The 13292-nt window shown below is 41.3% G+C and overlaps 1 protein-coding gene across 13 annotated transcripts in view; it reads right to left on the bottom strand.

The window, feature by feature from the left end:
• LPP (LIM domain containing preferred translocation partner in lipoma) overlaps positions 1 to 13292 on the bottom strand; it is a 714682-nt gene that overhangs the window by 460676 nt on the left and 240714 nt on the right. For all 13 annotated transcript variants that reach the window (XM_059064964.2, XM_059064970.2, XM_067034208.1 and 10 more), the window contains one exon: positions 9474 to 9674. In XM_059064964.2, coding sequence (XP_058920947.1) covers positions 9474 to 9666 — 193 coding nt within the window. In that variant the 5' untranslated portion in view covers positions 9667 to 9674. The remainder of the gene's footprint in view (positions 1 to 9473; positions 9675 to 13292) is intronic.

Raw genomic sequence — 13292 nt, 5'->3', positions numbered from 1 at the left:
AGAAAAATCATGAAATAATAAAGTAATGGAGTTAAAATAGATGAGGCTGTCTAGGCCTATCTTTATTAAATAGAAACCTTTAAAATCAGCAAGAGCCCTAGATATAAAGAATAGAGCCTAGCTCTACAATTTTACTAACTACATGATTATGGAATAAGTTATTTCACTTCTGGTAGTTTACCACTCAGTGAAATGGCAATAGCATCTGTTCTACCTAACTCAGAGAGCTGCAGTAAAAACTCTCTTTTGAGAATTAAATAACAATGAATATGAAAGTGCTATATGAACTACAAAGGAGGGTACAAATAAATGGAATTCTACTGAAAGGGTCACCTGGAATTTGTACCCTATGGATTCATTTTTTTAAATATTATATATATAAATATTTTTTAAAAGAAACTTCAGACACTGGAGAAAGTCAACCTCAAGCCGTAAGATAACTCCAACTTTACAAACTTGCAAACTTTATAAAACATTCCGTATGATAATCTATTGTAATGAGGGATACAAAATATTATCAAATGTCATTCAGCCAAACTATTGAGAGAGAGAGAGACAGAGACAGAGAAAATTTCCAACTGCCAGAGTTATAACAGTAGGAAAATTTCAAAATCATCTCCATAAAATAATGTATTAGTAAAGGAAAACAGCTCACTTACTTTGGTATCTACCAAGGACAAAAAAAGAAAGATCTATACCTTATTCTGCCATCAAAGTCTAAGGCTTTGGGGAATTTTTGAAAATTTGAAGCAAAGAGAGGACCGTGATTATAAGAAAAAGAACACTACTGCTGGGTGGGGCTAATGGCCGACTCCAGGTGGGCTCACACCAAGGAGTACTCCTCAGAACTTCTGCTGCCAGTGTCCTTGTCCCTGTGGTGAGCCACAGGTGCACCCCACCACTGCAGGAGACCCTCCAACACTAGCAGATCTTGTGTCGAGAAGCAAGAACAACTACAATCCTGCAGCCTGTGGAACAAAATACAGGTTCAAAGAAAGACAGACAAGATGAAAAGGCAGAGGGCTATGTACAAGAAGAAGGAACAAGATAAAACCCCAGAAAAAAAACTAAATGAAGTGGAGATAGGCAACATTCAGAATAATGATAGTGAAGATGATCCAGGACCTTGGAAAAAGAATGGAGGCAAAGACCAAGAAGATGCAAGAAATGTTTAACAAAGACCTAGAATAATTAAATAACAAACAAACAGAGATGAACAATACAATAACTGAAATAAAAAATACACTAGAAGGAATCAATAGCAGAGTAACTAAGGCAGAAGAACAGATCAGTGACCTGGAAGACAGAATGGTGGAATTCACTGCTGCAGAACAGAATAAAGAAAAAAGAATGAAAAGGAATGAAGACAGCCTAAGAGGCCTCTGGAACAACATTAAAGGCAACAACATTCACATTATAGGGGTCCCAGAAAGAGAAGAGAGAAAGGACTCAAGAAAATATTTGAAGAGATTATAGTCGAAAACTTCCCTAACATGGTAAAAGAAATAGCCACCCAAGTCCAGGAAGCACAGAGTCCCATACAGGATAAACCAAGGAGAAACAAGCCAAGACACATAGAAATCAAACTGGCAAAAATTAAAGACAAAGAAAAATTATTGAAAGCACCAGGGGAAAATGACAAATAACATACAAGGGAACTCCCATAAGGTTAACAGCTGATTTCTCAGCGGAAACTCTACAAGCCAGAAGGGAGTGGCATGATATACTTAAAGTGTTGAAAGGGAAGAACCTACAACCAAGATGATTCTACCCAGCAAGGATCTCATTCAGATTTCATGGAGAAATCAAAAGCTTTACAGACAAGCAAAACCTAAGAGAATTCAGCACCACCAAACCAGCTCTACAACAAATGCTAAAGTGGGAAATACAAGAGAAGAAAAGGACCTACAAAAAGAAACCCAAAACAATTAAGAAAATGGCAATAGGAACATACATATCGATAATTACCTTAAACGTGAATGGATTAAATGCTCCAACCAAAAGACACAGGCTCTCTGAATGGATACAAAAACAAGACCCATATATATGCTGTCTACAAGAGACCCACTTCAGACCTAGGGACACATACAGACTGAAAGTGAGGGGATAGAAAAAAGATATTCCATGCAAATGGAAATCAAAAGAAAGCTGGAGTAGCAATACTCATATTAGATAAAATAGATTTTAAAATAAAGAATGTTACAAGAGACAAGGAAGGACACTACATAATGATCAAGGAATCAATCTAAGAAGAAGATATAACAATTATAAATATACATGCATCCAATATAGGAGCACCTCAACATATAACGCAACTGCTAACAGTTTTAAAAGAGAAAATCGACAGTAACACAGTAATAGTGGGGGACTTTAACACCTCACTCACACCAATGGACAGATCATCCAAACAGAAAATTAATAAGGAAACACAAGCTGTAAATGACACAATAGGCCAGATAGATTTAATTGATATTTATAGAACATTCCATCCAAAAAAAGCAGATTACACTTTCTTCTCAAGTGCACACAGAACATTCTCCAGGATAGATCACATCTTGGGTCCCAAATCAAGCCTCAGTAAATTTAAGAAAATTGAAATCATATCAAGCATCTTTTCTGACTATAACGTTATGAGATTAGAAACCAATTACAGGGAAAAAAATGTGAGAAACAAACACAGGGAGGCTAAACAATACATTACTAAATAACCAAGAGACCACTGAAGAAATCAAAGAAGAAACCAGAAAATACCTAGAGACAAATGACAATAAAAACACGATGATCCAAAACCTACGGGATGCCGCAAAAGCAGTTCTAAGAGGGAAGTTCATAGCAATACAAGCCTACCTCAAGAAACAACATCTCAAATAAACAATCCAACTTTACACCTAAAGGAATTAGAGAAAGAAGAACAAAGAAAACACAAAGTTAGTAGAAGGAAAGATCAGATCAGAAAAAAAGATCGGAGCAGGAGGCTTCACTGGTGGCGCAGTGGTTGAGAATCTGCCTGCCAATGCAGCGGACACGGGTTCGTACCCCGGTCCGGGAGGATCCCACATGCTGCGGAGCAGCTGGGCCCGTGAGCCATGGCCACTGAGCCTCTGCGTCCGGAGACTGTGCTCCGCAATGGGAGAGGCCACAACAGTGAGAGGCCCGCGTACCACAAAAAAAAAAAAAAAAAAAAAAAAAAAAAAAAAGATCAGAGCAGAAATAAATGAAATAGAAACAAAGAAAACAATAGAAGACTGAAATCAATAAAATTACAAATGAAAAAGAAGTTACAACAGACACCGCAAAAATACAAAGCATCCTAAGAGACTACTACAAGCAACTCTATGCCAATAAAATGGACAACCTGGAAGAAACAGACAAATTCTTAGAAAGGTATAACCTTCCAAGACTGAACCAGGAGAAACAGAAAATATGAACAGACCAATCACAAGTAATGAAATTGAAACTGTGATTAAAAATCTTCCAGCAAACAAATGTCCAGGACCAGATGGCTTCACAGGTGAATTCTATGAAACATTTAGAAAAGACCTAACACCCATCCTTCTCAAGCTCTTCCAACAGATAGCAGAGGGAGGAACACTCCTGAACTCATTCTATGAGGCCACCATCACCCTGATACCAAAACAGACAAAGATACTACAAAAAAAGAAAATTACAGACCAATATCACTGATGAACATAGATGCAAAAACCCTCAACAAAATACTAGCAAACAGAATCCAACAACACATTAAAAGGATCATACACCATGATCAAGTGCGATTTATCCCAGGGATGCAAGGATTCTTCAATATACACAAATCAATCAATGTGATACACCATATTAATAAATCGAAGAATAAAAACCCTATGATCATCCCAATAGATGCAGAAAAAGCTTTTGACAAAATTCAACACCCATTTATGATAAAAACTCTACAGAAAGTGGGCATAGAGGGAATAAAAACTGTTAAGAATGTGGGCATAGAGGGAATCTACCTCAACATAATAAAGGCCATATACGACAAAGCCACAGCAAACATCATTCTCAATGGTGAAAACCTGAAAGCATTTCCTCTAAGATCAGGAACAAAACAAGGATGTCCACTCTCGCCACTACTATTCAACATAGTTTTGGAAGTTGTAGCCACGGCAGTCAGAGAAGAAAAAGAAATAAAAGGAATACAAATTGGAAAATAAAAAGTAAAACTGCCACTGTTTGCAGATGACATGATACTATACATAGAGAATCCTAAAAAACTACTAGAGCTAATCAATGAATTTGGTAAAGTTGCAGGATACAAAATTAATGCACAGAAATCTCCTGCATTCCTATATACTAATGATGAAAAATCTGAAAGAGAAATTAAGGAAACACTCCCACTTACCACTGCAACGAAAAGAATAAAATACCTAGGAATAAACCTACCTAGGGAGACAAAAGACTTGTATGCAGAAAACTATAAGGCACTGATGAAAGAAATTAAAGATGATACAAACAGATGGATATACCACGTCCTTGGATTGGAACACTCAATATTGTGAAAATGACTATATTACCCAAAGCAATCTACAGATTTAATACAATCCCTATCAAATTACCAATGGCATTTTTTACAGAACTAAAACAAAAAATCTTAAAATTTGTATGGAGACACAAAAGACCCCGAATAGCCAAAGCAGTCTTGAGGGAAAAAAACGTAGTTGGAGCAATCAGACTCCCTGACTTCAGACTATACTACAAAGCTACAGTAATCAAGACAGTCTGGTACTGGCACAAAAACAGAAATACAGATCAATGGAACAGGATAGAAAGCCCAGAGATAAACCCACACACCTATGGTCAACTAATCTATGACAAAGGAGGCAAGGGTATACAATGGAGAAAAGACAGTCTCTTCAATAAGTGGTGCTTGGAAAACTGGACAGCTACACGGAAAAGAATGAAATTAGAATACTCCCTAACACCATACACAAAAATAAAGTCAAAATGGATTAGAGACCTAAATATAAGACCAGACACTATAAAACTCTTAGAGGAAAACATAGGAAGAACACTTTGACATAAATCACAGCAAGATCTTTTCTGATCCACCTCCTAGAGTAATGGAAATAAAAACAAAAATAAACAAATAGGACATAATGAAACTTAAAAGCTTTTGAAAAGCAAAGGAAACTACAAGCAAGACGAAAAGACAACCCTCAGAATGGGAGAAAGTATTTGCAAACGAATCAACGGACAAAGGACTAATCTCCAAAATATATAAACAGCTCAATATTAAAAAACAAAGAACCTAATCCAAAAATGGGCAGAGGAGCTAAATAGACATTTTCCAAAGAAGACATACAGATGGCCAAGAGGCACATGAAAAGCTGCTCAACATCACTAATTATTAGTGAAATGCAAATCGAAACTACAATTAGGTATCACCTCCCACCAGTTAGAATGGGCATCATCAGAAAATCTACAAACAACAAATGCTGGAGAGGGTGTGGAGAAAAGGGAACCCTCTTGTACTGTTGGTGGGAATGTAAATTAACACAGCCACTATGGAGAACAGTATGGAGGTTCCTCTTAAAACTAAAAATAGAATTACCACATGACCCAGCAATCCCACTACTGGGCATATACCCAGAGAAACCGTAATTCAAAAAGACATCCCAATGTTCATTGCAGCACTATTTACAACAGCCATGACATGGAAGCAACCTAAATGCCCATCAACAGACGAATGGATAAAAAAGATGTGGTACAATGGAATATTACTATACAATGGAATATATTCAGCCATAAAAAGGAACGAAATTGGGTCATTTGTAGAGACGTGGATGGATCTAGAGACTGTCATACAGAGTGAAGTAAGTCAGAAAGAGAAAAACAAATATCGTATATTAACGCATATATGTGGAACCTCGAAAAACGGTACAGATGAACCGGTTTGCAGGGCAGAAATTGACACACAGATGTAGAGAACCAACATATGGACACCAAGGGGAGAAAGTGGAAGGGTAGGGGTGGTGGTGTGATGAATTGGGAGATTGGGATTGACATATATCCACTAATATGTATTTTAAAAAAAAACACTACTGCTAGTACTTTAAAGACCAAAAGAAAAATTCCATCATCTTATTGTCCTCATCAGTCTAGAATAGAACGTGATGAGACAAAACCATATATACATACCAACTTCATTCCATAAAAATGTATGTAGACACTTAACATGGTAAAATTTGCAAGAAGACAAAACAATAAAAAATATATATAAGCTCATAACCATATAGTTACAGGACACAAAAAGGCATTTGGAAATGCAGGGGCATTCCAAGACACACAAGTTGTTGAAAAAAAAAAAAAAATCAATGAAAAATGAGAACAATGGTAGTAAAATAAAAAGACCCTAAGGCCTAAAGAGCTACTAACTTGGAAAAAAAGTACACCTACTCTTAAATATGCCAAAGCCCTTTAGAGAAAGTTATTAGCAGAATACCTTATAAAAAAATTATAACATAAGGTATCACATAAATATAAGTTGATGTGGAAAACATGTGGGTACTTTTTCTGCTTTCACAGTCAGAATTTTAAAATGAGAAAGCAAACCCCAGAGATTACAGACATAATACCAAGGTGAGAAATGTAATCTGTAACTTCAAGGTAGCAGTGGTTAAACAAATCCCGGGCTAAAAAGCTCAAGAAATGGGGAGACGGGGTAAAAGAAATTCAAACAGAACCATAAAGCCTAAAAAGTGGTTAAGAAGCTCGAATCTGTGCCTGGAAAAGCAGGCTCATATTGCTGTAGTTTAACTATCACTGCAAACATCATTGAGTAGCTACTAGGTGTCAGGTGTCCTGCTGGATGCTGTTGAGAGTAAAGGCATGAGTCAGGCAGCCCCAGCCTCTAAAAGGTCCAAGTCGGGCTTCCCTGGTGGCGCAGTGGTTGAGAGCCCGCCTGCCGATGCAGGGGACACGGGTTCGTGCCCCGGTCCGGGAAGATCCTACATGCCGCGGAGCGGCTGGGCCCGTGAGCCATGGCCGCTGAGCCTGCGCCTCCGGAGCCTGTGCTCCGCAAAGGGAGAGGCTACAACAGTGAGAGGCCTGCGTACCGCAAAAAAAAATAAAAAAAATAAAAGGTCCAAGTCTACCAAAGGAGACAGGACCATACACAAGTAAATCTATTAGAAGGACAGTTGTGAAAAGGATTGTATGAGATGCATAGAGCTTATGGCTGAGGGACTGAATAGACTATAATACAAGGTCCTGATAACTCTGGACTCAAACAAAGGGGACCTGAGGTCTGGTACCAACTTGACCACAAGCAGGCCGTGCATCTCTGAACAAATCACTCACACTCTCTGCACTGCAGTTCTCATCTTTATACCGGCAAAAGGTGGACTGTGTGATTTCTGTTAGCTCTACACTCTGTCTTTGTGGCTGAGGTTCTTGGAAGTCAGGGCCTGAATTAAGCTATGAATGTTAAGGCTTTACGGGCTAGAAATTGAGGGCGCGTATGTACAGAGGCAAAGAATGGCAATGGCGTGAGCTGAGACACGAGACCTCATCAACTCACGCGGTAAATGAAAACTGTGTTACCTCCTACCTGGGGATTTCACTAATGGTACAGAACATTCTAAATGGACAAAAAAAGAAAATGGATATAAACTTTAGAAAATGTATAAAAAATTAAACAAAAATAACATGAATTATAAAAACACTGAGAGCAACAGAGGATGCACTAACATTTAAATTAAATATAAAGGAAAGCAAATCTTACACTTCTAACAAACATCATGTCATAATATATAGCAGATGAAAAGATGGAGCTATATTTCAAAAAGTCTGAATATCCATGAACCTTTATCCATGTTTGTCTTTAAAATGCATATATGCAAGGGAAATTTCTTCCTTTACGTATTCAAAAAAGGTTATATTAAAAAGAAAGAGAGATTGGCAGAATTGCAAGAAAGAGACTCAAGACTTCAGAAATTCAGTGAGACCGAGTTGCTTCGAGAGAGGATGCCACATTCCAAACTGTTTATTGAAAGAGAAGAATTACTGAGCAGTGCACTCACCCATGCAGCCATCCGCCATCCATCCAAATATATATACACATAGGAACATACAGACATACATTTGACCATACACAATCATTCCCACTAAAAACACAGTAGCATAATAAGAGCCAAGAGGAACATAAGGATGAGTGAGAAACCATGTCTTCTTGCTTAAATGGGGAAACAAAGCTTACATTCTTATAAGGAAGTAGGGAAGTATCACCATCATATGGGGCCTGAGTGCCACATATTCCAGGAAGAGAAGGACCAGCAGCATAGCAGGCTGGGTGAAGACAACAGCCTCACTTCAGAAACTCTGTAGCCACAAAACCACAGAGAATGTCACCTCTTTTCTCTAAGCTTCCATCTCTTTATGTGAAAAAATACTTAGTTCATAGGGTTATAGGGAAGGCAATAAAATGACAATGAAAAGCATAGTGCCTCACACGGACTCTCTGGTCAGCAGTGGCAGATTAAGAAGAGCAGGAGGAACAACAAAAGAAGTAGGAAGTTGATAGTCAGAATAAGATGCATGTGGAAACCCAGGGAAGGGAGTGATTACTTGGGATCTAGGTCAAGTCCAGACACTGGAGAAGGTGAAACAAACAGGATTGTGACAGGTGACTGAAGGGTGTGAGGTGGCATGTTAAGAAAGAACAAAGAGTTGAGCAAAGAGCTACAGAGGATCAGAGATGATGCCAGTGTCCCTAGAGAACCAGCTAGACACTGGGAGAACCTCACAGAGTACAGTGACGAGGATGGGGCATCTCAATGCAGGAAGTTGGCCAAGGGGACAACTCACTGGAATTCACAGCACTCCTGGTGAATCCGACCCCTCGTGGAGGGGTCTGAAGTGCAAGTGTTACCTGCTTCTCTCCTCCCTCTCACATACGCCAACACAATATAGGACCTGCCCCATCCTGCCCCTCGGGTGTGCATCGACTGTCATACCTACTAGACTTCTTCACACCTCTGCCTCCTTCTCTGTAAGAAACCCTGTCTTTATTCCCTTCACATTAGAGGGGAGTCCACTGTTTGGCAGCATTTTTGGACACATGTCCAATGGCAAGAGGGAGGGACGGCTGGGTGGTAGACACATTTCTACAAGACAGTGGGATGGGGATGGAGGATACAGCAGTAGAAGAACACTGAGCTATGAATGAAGAGATGAGGGTTCTAGTTTTAGCTCTGGCCCGAACTCACTGTATAACCATAGTCATATAACCCCTAAGAGATCTCAATCTTTATGCCCCAAAGAAGAGCTGCCTAGATGGTTACTTGATGCTTTTTAACCTTTGACAGTCTATACACTATGATAACCACACCACAAATTCTTGAGCTACCTTGTTCCAACACAACATTGTACTACAAATCACTTTTTATTATATTGAACTCTCTCATTTGGGCCACCCACCTCTGCAATCCTTCACTCACCTTCACCGCCAGGTTGCTTGTATGGGTTGTACTTGGGCTTTGGAGCAACGACTGGGGCAAACTTCTTTGGTGGTTGTTGTGTGGACACTGAAATGCTGGGGGTCCCAAAGGAATGGGTGGTCTCCATCCGTGCAGACACATGGCCAAGGGGCTCAGCAGAGCTTTTGGGTGGCAGCCAAGATGGGTGAGACATTGTTGAATCTGGAATTAAAAAGAAATAAACAACAGTTGTTTTTAAAGAAACACAAAAATGAAGGCAATATACTTCACTTCGTTATTACTTCTTCTTAATCCATACTTAATAAAATCTTTAAAAAGGACTCTGAGAAGAAGGAGAGAAGGAAGGAAGGAAGGAAGGAAGGAAGGAAGGAAGGAAGGAAGGAAGGAAGGGAGGGAGGGAGGGAGGGAGGGAGGGAGGGAGGAAGGAAGGAAAGAAGGAAGGAAGGGAGAGGGAGGAAGGAAGGGAGGAAGGAAGGAAGGAAGGGGGAGGGAGGGAGGGAGGAAGGAAGGAAGGAATGAAGTTAGGGAGGAAGGAAGGGGGGAGAGGGAGGGAGGGAGGAAGGGAAGGAGGGAGGGAGGGAGGAAGGAAGGGGGGAGGGAGGGAGGAAGGAAGGGGGAGGGAGGGAGGAAGGAAGGAAGGGAGGGAGGAAGGAAGGAAGTTAGGAAGAAGGGGGGGAGAGAGGGAGAGGGAGGGACGGAGGAAGGGAAGGAGGGAGGGAGGGAGGGAGGAAGGGGGGAGGGAGGAAGGAAGGAAGGAAGGGAGGGAGGGAGGGAGGGAAGGAAGGAAGAGGGAGGGAGGAAGGAAGGAAGGAAGGAAAGAAGGAAGGAAGGAAGGAAGGTAGGGAGGGAGGGAGGGAGGAAGGAAGGAAGGGGGGAGGAAGGGAGGAAGGAAGGAAGGAAGGGAGGGAGGGAGGAAGGAAAGAAGGAAGGAGGGAGGAAAAGAGGGAGGGAGGGAGGGAGGGAGGGGGAGGGAGGGAAGAAGGAAGGGAGGGAGAGAGGGAGGAAGGAAGGAAGGAAGGAAGGGAGGGAGGGGGGAGGGAGGAGGGAGGGGAGGAAAAAAAGGAGGAGAGTTATGAAAAACTTGTCTTAACTGGAGGAGGAGAAAAACTGAACACTCCCCTCAACCAATCTGGAATTCCTCTCTTCCAAAAGTTACCTATTTTAGTGCCTAGGACTCTTCAGGAGATAGACATGAGTAAGAAATGGTCCCTAACCTTAAGAAGTTTCTATGGGAGGAGACTCTTATACTAGCAAGGTTGGAAAAAAGCTTCAATTTTATTAATAATCTATTAAAATGATTACCACATCAATTAAATGGTGGTAAGTGACCTAAATGAGGCGATATTATCTAAATGAGGTAAAAAAGGTAAAGTGTTGCTGGAATGCAGAAAAAGATAAGATCCCTTGTTGCAGGGAGCAGAACTAAGGCGTCATTAATGAGGCAGCCTTCAGACTGGGCCTCGAGTGCCAAGTAGAGGTCGGGCCTGAACAAAGGAGGCAACCTTGCACGAGCAGAAAAGTACAGGGTACTTCCATTTAGCATGGCCGTGAAGGAATAAGGAAAAGTACCTAGCAAAAGAACTAAAAATGTGGGGTGGAACCAAAGCACTGACAGTTTTGCATGCAAGCTTGAGGAGTTTGAATTTATTCTGCAGGCATTAAGGAACCCCCAAAGGCGTATTCTTGAAACAAGGGCATGACTAATGCATAGCAGGACATTTAAAACGATCCCTCTGGCAGGAGCAGTACTGCTCCTCACCGAGGGGCACTTGGAAATCACAAGGAGGGACACTGTTTGCCACAATGCCTAGGACAATTACTGGTACTTAGTAGCCAGGGGCTAAACTATTCAACCCCTGTAATGCACAGGGCAGCCCCCCTATCACACCCATCAGGAACTCTGCTGAACGGATAGCATACAGGACCTTTAGGAAGAACTCAGCGAGGAAGGGGATACACCAGCCAGTCCAGGGGCTATCCTACTGGGATTAAAATACACTCTGTGAGGAAAGAAGAACGATGTCTTGGTGTCAGGGTAAGCCAACCACCCCTACAGGCAGCCTGCAGGCTGGGGCCAAGCTTCGCAGACTGTCACTGAGGAGGGCTCTCCAAGTCTGATTGCAAGAGCTCTCCAGCGCAGGGAGGCCCGGAAGGCTCCCTCACCCTCTCCCAGCCCCAAATCCACCCCATAATTTATTAATTGGACTGAATTAATTGAGAGGGCTCCATGATTACCTCCAGATGTCTGTCACAACAAAGAAAACTGGAAATGCAGGAAAAAATAAAGGCCTCAGCACGTGGCTTGGCCAGGGAGAGATGGGGTGGAGGAGGAGAGGTGGAGCCCAGCATGGCCTGGGTAGCATGACACCACGCCAGCAGGAGTGACATGACCCTGAGCAGCCCCACTGCCCTTATCTGCTGTCCCAGGTTCCCCTGCTCTCTGTCCCCCTTAACTCACAGAGTTTCATGACCAACAATGAGCTGACAACACTGAAGTGTTTTATATACTGTCAAGCACTAAGCAAAGTGAGGGGAGGAAAACTGTTCGAGGTGTAGGTCTCTCAATCAAAGAGGACGACATGAAGCAATGAGGAAGCCTCTAAATTAGGAATCAGGAGGGTTCTGTTACTTAAGCCAGTGGGGACACTGGCTTTTCACTCTGGTTGCAGGGCCTTATTTTCCTCCCCTGCACCTTGTACACATGCTAATACACACAGACACTTGGTAAATTGTAGGTTCCTTGGAAGAGCGGGGACCATATTTTATACATCCCTAAACCACCATTAAGGCCCAGCACAAAACCAATACAGAAAAACAACTGTGAATCTGGTTTACTCCTGGTTCTTAAAACTGGCTGCACATTTAGAAGTCTTGGAGATTTTTTTTTTAGATACCAAAACCAGGCTCATCTCTCAGGGTTCAGAAACATTAATTTTGGTTTTGTTTGTTTAATTGAGCCTCAGTTTTCTACTAAAACGGAATAAAGTGTCTGTTCTACTCTCAACAAGACCAAACTGAGTATAAGTGGGGAACAAGTAGGACAAAATAAAGGTTTGAAAATTTTCACGTGCCCTGCACATTTGTAGTATAAATTTTATTTGTGGATTTTTTTAAATGGGTTAATATTATCCTTGCAAATTTTCTATAAAACTCAAGTTATTCCAAAATAGAAACTTTCAAAATGGGTTATTATAGGATACAGTGATTTCTAAAGCAAAGAGGCATGTTTCCTGAGCAATCACACATTGCCAATTGACTGTAGAATCCTGGCCTTTTCAGAAATTCTACAGATATAAAGGAACAGGAAACTTCTGGGAGAGTATGAAAAATGAAAATGTAAGCATCCATGTGCAAACCATGGACCCCACCATATTTTATCCCCAGCACCATATATCATCCTTCCACTGTACTCTCCATGGAGGCAACCCCAGTGACACCTTCAGTGAGTGCCAGGGTCTGGCCAAGTACCTGTCTGCTAAGACCTTAACAGCATCTTCTCAAACCTTTCTTCTATATGTTACCAGTGGCCCAGTGACACCACTCCCTGGATTTATAATGAAATTTAATGACCCTGAAGACTTGCTCATGCTGTCTCCACCATCTACAATGCCATTACTTTCTACCAAATACAACCCCCCCTTTTTGTTATCTTAACCCAGCTGAAATGTCTCTGATGCTGTGAACACTTCCCTAGCTCCCTCCAGAAAGAGTAACTTAATTCCCCAGGCTCTTGTTTCATACTAATAACAGTCCACATGTAAGCTATTTAATCACCTGCCTATCTGCCCCAATAAGCTGGAAGTTCCTAAGTGGTCTCAC

Source organism: Kogia breviceps, chromosome 5 (assembly GCF_026419965.1).
Source record: "Kogia breviceps isolate mKogBre1 chromosome 5, mKogBre1 haplotype 1, whole genome shotgun sequence".
Taxonomy (NCBI): Eukaryota; Metazoa; Chordata; class Mammalia; order Artiodactyla; family Physeteridae; genus Kogia; species Kogia breviceps.
Note: the sequence above shows the minus strand (reverse complement) of the source record. Positions and strands in the feature narration are given on the sequence as shown.